The sequence below is a fragment of the Pecten maximus genome, chromosome 19, assembly GCF_902652985.1.
Source record: "Pecten maximus chromosome 19, xPecMax1.1, whole genome shotgun sequence".
NCBI lineage: Eukaryota > Metazoa > Mollusca > Bivalvia > Pectinida > Pectinidae > Pecten > Pecten maximus.
The window spans coordinates 3,887,583-3,902,612 of NC_047033.1; the positions used below are offsets into that span (position 1 = coordinate 3,887,583).

The window sequence follows — 15,030 nt, forward strand, 5'->3', positions numbered from 1 at the left end:
TCAGTACTTTCTCAGAAATAGCGATAACAAACTTCAATTGTCAAAATCCAAGATGGTTGCCTGTCGGCCATGTTGTTTTCCGATTGGTCTCAAAATGCAATATGCATAACTAGGCACCAAGGGAAATCTACATATGAAATTTGAGAAAGATCCCTTCAGTACTTTCTCAGAAATAGCGATAACAAACTTCAATTGTCAAAATCCAAGATGGCTGCCTGTCGGCCATGTTGTTTTCCGATTGGTCTCAAAATGCAATATGCATAGCTAGGCACCAAGGGGAACCTACATATGAAATTTGAGAAAGATCCCTTCAGTACTTTCTCAGAAATAGCGATAAAAAATTTCAATTATCAAAATACAAGATGACTGCCTGTCGGCCATGTTGTTTTCCGAATAGTCTCAAAATGCAATATGCATAACCAGGCACAGAGGGGAACCTACATATGAAATTTCAGAAAGATCCCTTCAGTACTTTCTGAGAAATAGCAATAACAAACTTCAATTGTCAAAATCCAAGATGGCTGCCTGTCGGCCATGTTGTTTTCAGATTAGTCTCAAAACGCAATATGCATAACTAGGCACCGAGGGAAACCTACATATGAAATTTCAGAAGATCCCTTCATAAGTATCTGAGAAATAGCGATAACAAACTTTAATTGTCAAAATCCAAGATGGCTGCCTGTCGGCCATGTTGTTTTCCAATTGGTCTCAAAACGCAATATGCATAACTAGGCACCAAGAGGAACCTTTATATGAAATTTCAGAAAGATCCCTTCATAAGTTTCTGAGAAATAGCGATAACAAACTTCAATTGTCAAAATCCAAGATGGTTGCCTGTCGGCCATGTTGTTTTCCGATTGGTCTCAAAATGCAATATGCATAACTAGGCACCAAGGGGAATCTACATATGAAATTTGAGAAAGATCCCTTCAGTACTTTCTCAGAAATAGCGATAACAAACTTCAATTGTCAAAATCCAAGATGGCTGCCTGTCGGCCATGTTGTTTTCCGATTGGTCTCAAAATGCAATATGCATAACTAAGCACCAAGGGGAATCTACATATGAAATTTGAGAAAGATCCCTTCAGTACTTTCTCAGAAATAGCGATAACAAACTTCAATTGTCAAAATCCAAGATGGCTGCCTGTCGGCCATGTTGTTTTCCGATTGGTCTCAAAATACAATATGCATAGCTAGGCACCAAGGGGAACCCACATATGAAATTTGGGAAAGATCCCTTCAGTACTCTCTGAGGATTTGCGATAACAAGAATTGTTTACGGACGGACGGACGGAGGGACGGACGGACGGACGGACGGAGGGACGGACGGACGACGGACCACGGACACAGGGCGATTTGAATAGCCCACCATCTGATAATGGTGGGCTAAAAAGGTCGACAAGGGACATGGAATGATGGCATAAGAACACTTTCTATTCAGATTAACAATAAAACATTAATTTTAATTTTCTTATCAACTTTTATTTTCCAATATTTCATTGTTGGATTCTTCTCCTCAAAATCATGAAGAACAATATGAAACATGAAATTTTTATCAATGGAAATCAACAACGTATCAACCGTATGTAAATGATATAAATATAAATTACAACAATGATCACCATATCATTACTAGGTCTAGTTTTACCTTGTAATATATATTAACAAAAACAAAACATCTGGATACAACAACTTTTCAAACCCAGTCCATAAATATCCTGGAAATAAAAAAGTAACTTTCATATTTGTTATGAAAGTCATACTTCCTTCAGGATGTAAAAAACATTATCTTTAAGATTCAAAACAATTCATTTCTTCTTGCACCACAATGTTTTATTGTAAGCTTGAAGACTCCATGCTGAATCATGTGGCTTTGAAGTATGGAAGTATGAAGCACTTATAGTATTAGAAATGATTCGATATAACAAAACGAGGCCTCACACCTCACAACAGTTACCTCCCTTTGTTGTACATACTGATGGCGTTAGACCACAAAGTACAATGTACAAAAATGTAACATCCAACTGATGTATTGAGTTCTTTGTAGGAAACTTTCATTGTTAGTGTTTTAATTGTTACTAGGAACAGTATAAATAATTGGCTTTTATTATATATTGTACACTATTCTGTGTAATTACCATAGAGTACGATCTATAAATACTGGATATCCAATTAACTCTAAACAGAAGTGAAGTCATCATTGATCCAATACTCTCTAAACAGAAGTGTGGTCATCATTGATCCAATACTCTCTAAACAGAAGTGTGGTCATCATTGATCCAATACTCTCTAATTAAAGTGTGGTCATCATTGATCCAATACTCTCTAAACAGAAGTGTGGTCATCATTGATCCAATACTCTCTAAACAGAAGTGTGGTCATCATTGATCCAATACTCTCTAATTAAAGTATGGCCATCATTGATCCAATACTCTCTAAACAGAAATGTGGTCATCATTGTTCCAATACTCTCTAATTAAAGTGTGGCCATCATTGATCCAATATTCTCTAAACAGAAGTGTGGTCACCATTGATCCAATACTCTCTAATTAAAGTGTGGTCATCATTGATCCAATACTCTCTAAACTAGGAAACTCGCTTACTGCTGTCAAAGATGACATTTTCATCAGTTTAAGAATATCTTTCAACAAATCCTTATATCAACAATATATACATTCAATACTGAGATTAGAGATATTATATGATAAGGCCTTTATCTACTTAAGGGCATATGTGATACAAAGTTATAAAAAACCATAGGTGTGTAGAGCCAACACAGGGCAATTGAGAAAACGGGAAAAACTAAAGGTGAGTATTCAATCCCAATAAGGTCACGATATGTTGGTGTCTGTATTTTCTGTACATCTTCTGGTTTCGCCCGAACATGTGGGATAAGTATTCAACACAATTTTTCTTGATACATCTTACCCCCTTAAGTACTAAAATAAAGGTTAAATATTTGTGATGAATACAGTTAATGTCACATGATATTTAACTAGTAACAATAACTCTAACAGTTCCATTGTACAATGTACTGAAGAAGCTGGTAAACATACTGAAAATGGAGACACCAACCTATCCTGAGTTTTAATTTTTGTTGCGATTGAATATTAACCGTTAAAATTACAAATAGATACACGATTTCAATTAAAATCTCAGCATCACAAATTTACTTATGTTCAGTCAAAACAATACTGTTAATTAAGTGTTGTATATGCTGATACCCCCTTGGGATATAATGGACTTTATTTTATGCTTCATTAATTATATAAGGTAACTAATGGAATGTTCCAGAAAGGGGAGTAATCAGTGTACACACAATTTGGCACTAGTATCATGGCAAATATATCATACATAATATTTACAAATTTTAAATAAATTATTGCAATTGCACAATTAACTTAATGAAAAGGGAATAAATATTACATACAAATTATAGGAAAACTGAGAACCAGAGTTTTGAATTTTTTATCAAATTCTTTTGATTTCTTATAAAAAATGAAAATAGATATAAAATGTATCTTATAATCTTTAAAATACAACAATTGTTTCTCCAATCTGCTCGAATACCACTGATATGTAAAGTTGAATTCAAACACTGATAATGTCATGTACTGATAATATCATGAACTGTTAATGTAATATACTAATAATGTAATATCCTGATGTTGTAATGTGCTGATAATGTAATGTACTTATAATGTACTGCACTGATAATATAATGAACTGATAATGTAATTTACTGAATATATAATGAACTGATAATGTAATATCCTGATAATGTAATATACTGATGATGTAATGTTTTGATAATGTAATTAACTGATAATGGGTCCTGATAATGTAATGTACTGACAATGTAATATCCTGATAATGTAATGTACTGACAATGTAATATCCTGATAATGTAATGCACACTCTTATAATGCAATGTGCTAAAAATGTAATGTTCTAAAATATCCACACGGCGAACAGTTTGGAGGCTGACTAAACGAAAATTTCAACGCGCGAAAATATCCACTTTTACAGTAACCTAATGTACACACTTATGATTTAATTATACAAAATCATGAAGGCAATATTTTAAGTGTCAAAAAATGTAATCCTCAAGGCAAAAGGGGAGATAAAAAAAAATAGACACAGAACTACAAAAACACAAATGCATATCAATGTTCAAATTGCATATCAGCTTTCCTTGCTTGGCATATGTTCTTTACTAAAAGATTTCCAACAAAATTCTATAGTTTTCGTATAAAAATTACTACTACAGGATTATTGAACAAAGTGTTCCCCCAAAATCTACTTGGTTCTCACGAAAACTACTGCATAAAAATGTTTACTTTTGAAAACAAGAATACTGCATACCCAGACCTACTTAACAGGAACCGTATTCCATCTAATAAGTGCACCTGTCTGATAAGCGTACCCCCACCTTTTCGGGAAAAGAGGATGGGTGTGTTTCTTGAAACGTGAAAAGTTTGACCTTTAATACCTCACTGATCTGCCAATATAATCTCCAGTCTTTTAACTTAAACAGATATTGATAGTTTTTGTTGCATAAAAGTATTTAAAATGAAAAAAAAAAAAAAATTTCTTCTCAAATTTCACCTGAAAATACACATGGTTGTAATAAGCCCATCCTCTTGTGTTTTTGTAAGCACACAGTGTGCTGATTAGGTCGAATTTGGTACTCCTCAAAAGACCCTCTGGGAACCTCATAAAGTACTGCAGCCCTTATCAAGTATTCCACACCAAACAACATGTTAAATAATTCTGCTAACAGGACTACTTCCAACACTTCCACTGTATACAGTATTTTTTTCATGATAGCAACCAGGGTCCAGTTGTTCAAAAAGTATTTAGGCTAATCACAGTTTAACAACGACTTTGAAATTCTGATAAAATAATTTTTGGTGAAACTGACTTGACAAAATTTTATAAAATGCTGCAACACCCTTCATTCTCTTCATCTGTCTTTTTAAAGGAACGATACACACTTATCTTTTAAAATAAAGATGAAATATATAACATTTCCTCTAATCCAGTAATTAAGCTAATCACCTTTTGAACAACTGGGCCCTAGATTCATGACTTACATGACAATGACAATTCAATCAACAGACATATTGGGAAAGGGCTTTCATAGGCTTCGCCTGCTGCACCTTTCCTGCTGTCTCTTAAAACACATCCAACAAAAAAATAAAAATCACAAATTCATCTTGTGTTGAATAAATCATGTTTCCCTATACATGATAAAAATAGCACTGCCCAATATTCACAACTGCAATGGACAAAATCTAGTACAGGAAAAATATACAGTCAAACCTTGTCATCTCAAATTTTGATAACTGAAAGACTCTGTTTAAGTTAACATTCAGTTCCAACAGTGAAAAATCTATGTTAACTATCTCATAGTTACCAGGAATACTTACGTAAAAGTTTGTTCATGTCCCCATTAAACTGATTTCAAGATATAAAGGTTCAACTGCACCTAGTTCAGAATCTGGACAGCCAGATAACAAATTTTAGTATCAAAATCATTTCTATAAAACATATTTCTGCATAATATTTTGCAAAATTTATTCTGGCAAATTCTGACAATATGTAATTGCTTTCTAAAGCATGAGTTCATTGTTTATGAAAAGAGTTGTACTTGAATGATTTTCTGAAAAGTTATCAAATGGTATACATCTGTCAATAACTGTGTATGTAAATCAAGTTGTGTCATAATGGGACGTCTAACGCAGCTGTTGGGATGGACATCTTGGAGTCTAGACTGTGTTACTACGAATACAAATCTGTCTTAAAGACATAACAAACAAGATGGCTGGATTCTTGCAAAAAATTGATACAAAAAAACAGTCTGCCATGCTCTGTGATGAACATCTTTCGAAAAAAAGAAGATGTTTTCTTTGGCAGATCACAAACCTCCTAGAAGTAGAGATCTTGTTAAAAATGTTTCATCGGTATGGCCGAAAAACATGTTCCGGAGAGTCTGACCTTTCCCCACTATCCACTTGACCTCTTGGTCATGCATTTATGACCTTGTAAATGTCCATGCATGCAATTTGAAGGCAGGATATGTTTTGGGAATGTTCATTCCATGGAGATCATTAGGCATATTGCAGCTTAGCACTGTAGCTTCTCATCCTGGGAATGACCTTGGGATTTGACCTTGAAGTTGGAACAGTACATCACACCAGGTGTTTGAACATGATGTTTGGAAGTGCATTCCTTCTCTTTCGCCATGTCCCTAAGTCTATTGTCTGTTGTTTCATATTCTTTAACCACAGTTTCACTTCATTGTCCTCACCCTGAGTGATAAAGATTAAAAAAAGAAAAATAATAAGTTTTCCAAAAATATATCTAACTATGTTCATAAAGTGACAAATAAATTTAAGTTTTCAATTGAATTTTGAAAAATGAATTTGTTTCTACACAATGCCTTGATTAATATAAATTTACATGGATTACAAGAAAACAAAACAAAGTCATTTGGTTTACCAAATTCCCAACAGACCTGTTTTTTTTTCATTACCTTAAACACAAAAGGCTCCTTGTTGTTTTCCAATACTTCAAACATATCCTCAGTGTCTGGGTCATGGTTCACTATACATCGGTTCAGCATGAACGGCTCCTGTAACAGATGGTAAAGAATTGATTGACGTATGTCCCAGGGAATATATACCTATATCAAATGTTCTAATTTTGAAAAGAGACTTGATTCCGATTTCTTGCATGAAACATCAGTAAAAAGTAATTATTTCAAAATTCTGATTGGTCTATAAGAAAGAACAGTTTAAATATAATTTACAGTTTTGAGATATTAATTTACGAAAGAAGATACATAAATATACTTTTCTTAGTCTTGGAATGTAAGTATGATATATCATATTCAAACTGTAACCTTTCCAGATACCAAGCAGAAGCAGTTTATTCTTCATAATAAAAAAGATCATCTTGAGAATAAAAATATCCTAAACTGTGATTCATGATGCCAGCTTCATCATATATTGTCATGTGACTTATGATATCATGTGATCTACTGTCATGTGACTTGTGGTATCATGTGACTTACCCTTAATGTCTGGTATTTGCCATTTTTCTCCTTGAGTAACACCACGGCGGCTTGGATGACTTGACTTTTACGAGGAAACAGCATATCGTCCTCATCAGATTGGTGAAGCTCACCCTAAATGGGTAAATTAGACAGGAAATTATAAAATAACTATGCAAGCAAAATATGTATGAATAAAACATAAATAAAGTCTGGCAAGTGGAACAAAAAATAAGGTATGGCTAGAGTCAGTCTTGCTAGAGTCAGTCAAGTGGAACAAAAAATAAGGTATGGCTAGAGTCAGTCAAGTGGAACAAAACATAAAGTATTGCTAGAGTCAGTCAAATGGTATAGACAATGTCAATCAAGTGGAACAAAACATAAAGTGTAGCTTAAGTCTGTAATTTTTACCTTTCCAAGGGTTAGAAGAATTCCTTGCACTGTAGAAAATTTAAGTCGGGGGCGTTTGGTAGCCCAATTATGATCAGCTGCTAAGGCAACCTGCAGTCGGCATGTTGTGATGTCATAAACATCCTTCTTGTTCCATCCGAGAATGTCAATGGCTGCCTGTAACAAAATCTTTAGATTATCAGAACATTTGTGGGAATTCAACGGTGATCATTTGATCAGTCAAATTATCAAGTTAATTTTACCTTAAATTCAATCAAAAAGGTCTATTGTTGTAAGTTCAGTTGTTATTTTATAAAAATAGCAATAACAACAACAACAAAAACTTCGGCCCAACCCAGTATTACCAAATTCATCCCCCAATAAGCCCAGGGGATCAACGCATGAAACTTTCACACAATGTAGAGGGTTGACTTATTACACAACATTTAAATCACTTTTCAGTATATTTCTTTAAACTACAGCAGACAAAGATGGGCTTAACCTAGCCCAAGTTTCCTCTGGCCCCAACACCATGTCTGGTGTCCTACACCAGCCATGGTGTCAGGGCCAGAGGAAACTCGGGCTAGGCTTAACCAGGTAAACACTTCTTGCAGTACAGAAAATATAATTATATCATAAGAAAATGAACATTGAAATCAGCCACACAGTACTGAAGAGTTATATCTACCAAATATACTAGATTAGATTTTATGACTTTCAACATAAATCCCCCAAGCTTATAGCAGAATAGATGTATCTCAATTTTTATCATTTTTTACCTGTATTTTCCCAAATATTCCAAAGGACATTCAAAATTAAAAAAAACTTTGCCTTTAGTTTGATGTGCAAATTCCTAGCGGTAGGCTAGCTGAGACATGTCAGCAACATTTTTAGTTTCACAAAATTCTTTCAGTTAAAACATGAATTGAAATACTCTTATCTTTATAAGAATTATCTCCCTTGGATTGTAATAATCTGTGGTGAATGACAAATGGTACCAAGGTAAAATAGAACTGACAAGAATTTACCCAGAGATTCTTAACTCTTAATTCTATCAGCCCACCTACCTTGATCTTAATCTACAGTCCAGTGTTTCGAGTTGTCTCCCCTTAAGCTTTATCTGTATAGAAATGTTATTACCAAATTTACTTGGCAATTATAAGCCTATGGTGGGAAGTAAGCCAACCTATATGATATTTATTGCAGTTTTGTCCAACTGCCAACAAATGTAACATAATTGTCTCATAATACGCCCACCCCAACTCCTCAACTCCCGTAAGAGACCCCAGGCTGATCACGTCATATATAGCTAGTACTACATGAACTGTACTCAGGATTGATTATACTTACTCGATTGAGTTCAACTTTCTCCATAGAATGAGCCTGTCTTTGTAACAGTAGGTCTGCTACCTTCTTCTTCATTTTCATGGACCCACTACTCTTTTGTGTTTTCTGTAAATAAAAAAAAACATCAGCAATTGGTACAATTTACAAAAAAATATGGTATCAAAACCAATTAATTTTTTTTTATTATAATTTTTTTTTTTTTTTTTAGATTTATCAACATAGGAAGTCAAAAAAGTGACTAAAATCCTAAGTTATTACCTTAAAGTTAAAATAAATATTTTTCTGATGTGATTTTTGAGTTTTATGACTGATTTTCGAAAACAATTTTGAATGAAAAATGCTCTGACATGATTGAGAATTACTCACCGAGTTGATATGGGCGAGTATTTCTTCCATTTTAGCTTTCGCTGTCATGATGGCCACTTTGTCTAGATTTTCAGACGAGGTGGACTTGTAGAGGCGTTCCAGTAGTAAAGGATATCTGTAGGACAACCAACAGTAATCAGTTTCAGTGAATTTCCCAAAGTTTTCAGTATAGATGAATACGCAAATGCTTAGGATATCTCAAACTTTTTTCATGCCCCCCACTGACTTTTTGGTTTGATTAATCTTAATTTATGTCCTATTAACAGCCAGGGTCATTTGATGATGTTCCAGGTTTTTGGAGGTGGAGGAAAGTTCCTAGTTCCTAGAGAAATACCACTGACCTGTGGTCAGTACCTGGCAACTGCCTAATGTGGGTTTCGATCTCACAACCCCAGAGGTGGAGTGCTAGTAATTAAGTGTCGGATACTTTAACCACTCGGCCACTGATTCAAAGATAATATGGTTTAACTGTATGCATATATATGTAACAGAGCGCATGATTAATTAAATTTAAATCACTGCCACCACCAGGGATCAAACCCGGACCTCTGGCTTACTAGTCTTACGCTCAACCGATCAAGCTAATGAGAAGATCTCTCTAGCCGAGCGGTATATTGCAGCTAGTATTTACCAGGGTTACATACTACCCCTACAGGAAAGAACTCGTCCTTGAGTTTCCAGGGGTAACAGTGATGTTTTCGCAAGCAGCGATGAGTATCATTCCCAAGTCCCTTAGTGACATGGGCGCCAATGTAACAGAGCGCATGATTAATTAAATTTAAGTAACTGCCTCCGCTAGGGATCGAACCCGGAACCTCTGGCTTACTAGTCTTACGCTCAAATGATTTAGCTAAAGAGAAGATCTCTCTAGCCGAGCGGTATATTGTGGCTAGTATTTACCACCGGGGTTACATATACATTGTAATTGTCAATCACCTAATGAAGGTGATAGGATACAAGGGAATCTATGTGTAAAATTAAGTCAAGTCAAAGTGTAAATACAGAAATTTGTTTTTTCACAATTTAGTTTCCATCATGGTTACCTCATAATTCGTTGGACTGGGAGGATAAGGAAAGACTTGAGAGGCATTCGTCGTAAGGCAACATTATCGTCCTGTGAGGCTTGTAAGAATATCCTAAGGAGTTCTTTCTCCTTTTCCAGTTGTTCTAACAAATTGCCAGCATGGCTCTGAAAACAAATACAGTCAATTAGATCAGGCATGTTAAAATGAAGTTAAGTAAGTAAGAAATTTTTATAGAAAAGACACAGACAGACAAGTTAAGTAATTACTTTATATCCTGACCTCCACTCTTGATTAATTTGGGAGGGAGTTGGGGGGGGGGGGGGTAAATGTACAGATGTATTGATATGTAATCCCAAAAAGAATCTTGTTAAGAGTAATGATAGCTCTCCCATATCAAGAGTCTGATAAGCTTTCCCACATCAAGAGTCCTGCTAACCTAGAGTTTGTCTGTGTAGTGGTCTGCTCTCCTACATCAAGAATCTTGTTAACCCTGATGTTAATGTTGGTAGAGCGGTCCTTGTACAGTATTCTGAGTCTTATAACCAACATTTCTCTGTGTAAGAATTAGCTTTTCCATATCAAAAGTCTTGTTAAACCTTAGCTTGCCAGTGTAACTGTCAGCTTTACCATATCAAACATCTTGTTAACCAAGTTTTTCTGTTGTGCATACATGATCATTGATCTTTCCAATATCAAGAGTCAAATTGTGAGACTTTGTGGTATTATTGACAGGTTTTCCATATATCCAGAATCCAGGCAACCTGGAGTGATCATTCCCTGGAGATCTGTTGTAACGGAGAACATGTCTCCTACGGAAAGGTGATAATTGTATTAAACTTCCTCGAGTGGCAGATAATTAATTGTATTGAACTAGACTGAATCCTTATACAATATAGGTCACTGTGGCACATGTCAAATTTTCATATATTCTTGATTAACCACTATATGTACATAATCCTATATCTAGATCTCTTGGCAGTCAGCAATCCTTCACAAGAGTGAGGAAAAATATAATTGATATCCATAAACATGTACTATAAAAATATATGAAAATTAAAAAATAAAATAAAAATAAATTAAGTATCAATTTATTTCAAAACTATATTTTCTAAGGAACCTTTTTCCATTTAAAGTCTTAATTGTGTAAGAATCATCATTAAAAGTCTGTAGAAAATCTAAATCAACGATTCTCATATGTTTTGAACGTGGAAATTTATGCGAGGGGGGAAATTTACGCTAATTACTCCTTTTGATCGCGAAAATTTCCCCCACGTGTATTATTTTGATATCAATTTGCCTAATCTCAAACTACAAACAAATGTGGATCGATTGCGAAAATTACCCCAGCGTATAGTTTACATATCGAAATTGCGAAATTAACCCCCCGCAAAAATAACCTTGTTTACAAATTTTTTGATTGCTTCATATTCATCTCTTGATTGAGAAACCGAGAAACACAAACTACCCCAATGGGATCAAACCATGGACCACAGGTCTTAACGAGAGGTTTTGTTGCCCAATGTTTTCTCCACTGAGCTATCATGGCCGTGCCCTAATTGTCATTTAAGCATATTTCACAATGTGTAGAAGCTTACCTGATTAACACAATAATTCTCAAATGCCATCATCAGGTCTGTTGACATTAAAAACAAGTTGCCAATGGAAACTGTCACAAAATCCTGCCAACGGAATAAAATCACATTCAGTTTCTCACAAATACTGTAATTACCATAATTAATACAGAGCAAAAAGTCTGTAACTTTTTCACACATAATAAAGTTGTCAAAATTAAGATATTTATTTTGAACATTTTCAACAGAAACACATGTAACTATTATTTTGTAATCTACAAATCATTTCAACAGTTGAAACAGTAAACTTACGTGGTCATCACTATTGCTAGCATCCTGAAGAGCCACGTCCAGTTTGGCCGTAAACTGGGCATTGGCATTTATAAGCTGCTCCAAATTGAGGAAGATGGCTTCAACTTGTTCTGAGCTTAGAAGTCCATTTGTTTTCATTGGTTTATAGAAATGCTGAAAATATAAAAACAATCAATCTCTTTATTGGGTCAAACTTGTCTATAAAGGTCACAAGAACACAGAAAACTGGCCTTTATAGAGAGGTTGATAGTAAATGTTTGGCGCTTTCAAATTTTTTCGTAAGAGCAAACTTTCGTAGTTAGCATGTGCAACGATGATATAACAATAGTATAAAGAACAATTTTTATCGTATTTATATTTGTGATTCCATAGAAACCAAGAAAACAACGAAAGTTTATACTTGATAAATGATGCATGCTATAAAGTATATTTATTTCAGAATTATTTCTTACCGTAGGCAATACAGGTAACACATAAAACAGTTTCAACTGAAGTAATTTCCTTTTTTCCTTTTTCCAAAAACAAAATTTACATTCCGAGTCTTCTGATGATTGTATAGAGTTAGGGCTTAGGATACATATTTTTCAAAAACTTTCTTTAAGAAATTAAAAATTTTGAGTTCGGATGAAGATCTAAAATTATTATGACTGAAGGAATAATGATTTAAACTTACATCCTTAAGAATGTGTAAGTCTCGTCCATAGCTTTTCTCCGTGTCTCTAATTTCAATAATTATGTCTTTTCTTTCGGTCTTCTTTGCGTCCTTGTTACCAACACTGATAATTGACTCTGCGTTTTCTTCATCTCTCTGTTGAAAGGAAAAAATTAAACAAATTCAAGAAAGACCAAATGGAGAAGGAAACCCAATCCTCCATACTAAAAAAAAATATTCCAGAATTTACTGTAATTTTAGATACAGGTTATTTTGTTTTCTGTAGGGGCTCTCATTCGGTTATTTTTCATGTGTAACCTCTTTCGATTTGGACTTGTAAATTCGGGGAATTTCTTGCCCTCAATTCATTATATCATATTTTGTGTATGTATTTCTAATCTAGAGGATAAGCTTGGGATCGCTCAAGCTCGGGGGTCGCCCCATCTGAAACAGTCTTAGCAGAGCCGTCTGCTTTAGCTACCAGCTGCTTATATTACTCTGTGGCTTAAGATCGCTCAAGCTAGGGATCTCTCCTTTCTGTATTCAGTCATAGCTAGCTAAGCTTGTGATCGCTCAAGCTTGGGGTCGCATGCCCCTAGAGTATAATTAGTATTTTAATTGTTTAGGTGTATCTGTTTTAGTGGTGAGTCAAATCATGTACTATTGTTAGTTGTGTTGATGTAATTTAGTTGTAAGAATGAACAGCCCCTCAGAATGCCAAAACATTTAATAATTAATATGAGCCTGAACTAGTTACTGGTTCCATTCAATAATTTTTTGAACTTTCATACTGTTTTGTTGTGTTGTGTATAAATCTGTATTTAATGACATTTAATGAGATTGTTCTGGTACAGAATACACATCTTCTGCACCAGACTTAAACTAATTATGTGATATACATTTGTAATACAAAAATAATCATATATCTGATTTGAAATTATGCGTTAAGTCACCGTTTTCCCAGAATTTTTACTAAATCAATTTGTAAAACATAATTTCACTGTATTTGCTGGTAAGTTGTTCCACACAAGTTTCTTTTAGTATGAGTACATTGTTGAGGTACATAACTTTAATGTAATAACTTTAGAGAATTTCCTCATTATCAGACCATTTTGAAGCAATCCCTCAGAGAAACCAGTTTGGCTTTCAGCAGTTATGCTGTTCCAAGCAACCCTCTCTATTTTGGGGAGAAACTCATTATTTTTCACCCCAATATTGGATATATATTAAACTTCATGATTCATAATTTCAAGTTCCAATTAATTCACAAGAAAGAGCAATGTTACTATGTCAAAACAACATCCATAAAATGTTCATTTCAAGGCCTAAAGTGATTGTGTACAATCTCCATGGAAATCCAACAAGAGTAATATAGTGACACGGGGCCATCTCATACTCGCCAACGAGGCTCGATTTGTGATACTAGATTTAGACCAAATCAGTAAAACATCTTTATTAATAATATTTTCCAGAATCCAGTTTGTTCATCAGTAAGAACAGCTATTTAATTAAATCTCTAGTTTTATGGCCTTAATTTGCCAGGAAGAGGTAGCCAATTGCAACTACATATGTATCTCCCCCAGAGAAAAACTAAAAAGCTGTCAATTATTTCTTCTGGTGTGAAAATGACGTAGATTCTTTTATAACAAAAGATAAGGAAACGTAACAGATGGAATTGTTCAATCTATTTGTCAAGTTGAGAAATCTCACAAAATTTGAGGGACAGATGGACGAAGGGATACCATAATATTCCCACCAAGTTTAAGGACGGAATGACAAATCTATATACCATAATACTCTTACCAAGTTTTAGGACAGACAGAAAAATCTATATACCATAATAATCTTGCGAAATCTATGTACCATAACACTCATCAAGTTTAAGGACGGGTGGAGAAAACCAAAAACCATAAAACTCCCACCAAACTATAGGATGGACAGACAGACGGACAAACCCATATTATACAATTCCAATAAAGTTTTAGGACAAATGGACGGACGAAGCTACACCATAATACTTTAATTAGCTTTTTAATTGTCTTTAAAAATTTGGCAAGCATAGAAAACAAGCATAGATGATCTTTAAAAATCAGTTTGGGACACAAGAGTTGTCATTATGACATATATCTGTCTCAAACATTAAAGTTTACACACACTTACCCAAGTATTGTAGCTGCGGACCATCGTCAATTTTAAAACTTCCAAATAGATAATGTTAAATTTCTAAATTAAAATTCCACAAGGTGTATCTAAAAGTCTAGCACCAATTCACAAATATGAAAATTTTGCCTGACACAGAAACTTTTAATC

At 34.4% G+C, this 15,030-nt stretch overlaps 1 protein-coding gene across 2 annotated transcripts in view; it reads right to left on the reverse strand.

Annotated features, from left to right (window-relative positions):
* Positions 1 to 1,460: 1,460 nt before the first annotated feature.
* The window catches only part of LOC117317583, a 96,902-nt gene continuing 83,332 nt past the window's right edge, over positions 1,461 to 15,030 (reverse strand). For both annotated transcript variants that reach the window (XM_033872425.1, XM_033872426.1), the window contains exons 8-17: positions 12,742 to 12,876; positions 12,069 to 12,221; positions 11,781 to 11,864; positions 10,204 to 10,349; positions 9,161 to 9,275; positions 8,798 to 8,899; positions 7,469 to 7,624; positions 7,079 to 7,192; positions 6,539 to 6,637; positions 1,461 to 6,314 (exon numbers count right to left, since the gene is read on the reverse strand). In XM_033872425.1, the coding sequence (XP_033728316.1) occupies positions 6,195 to 6,314; positions 6,539 to 6,637; positions 7,079 to 7,192; positions 7,469 to 7,624; positions 8,798 to 8,899; positions 9,161 to 9,275; positions 10,204 to 10,349; positions 11,781 to 11,864; positions 12,069 to 12,221; positions 12,742 to 12,876 (1,224 nt within the window). In that variant the 3' untranslated portion in view covers positions 1,461 to 6,194. The remainder of the gene's footprint in view (positions 6,315 to 6,538; positions 6,638 to 7,078; positions 7,193 to 7,468; positions 7,625 to 8,797; positions 8,900 to 9,160; positions 9,276 to 10,203; positions 10,350 to 11,780; positions 11,865 to 12,068; positions 12,222 to 12,741; positions 12,877 to 15,030) is intronic.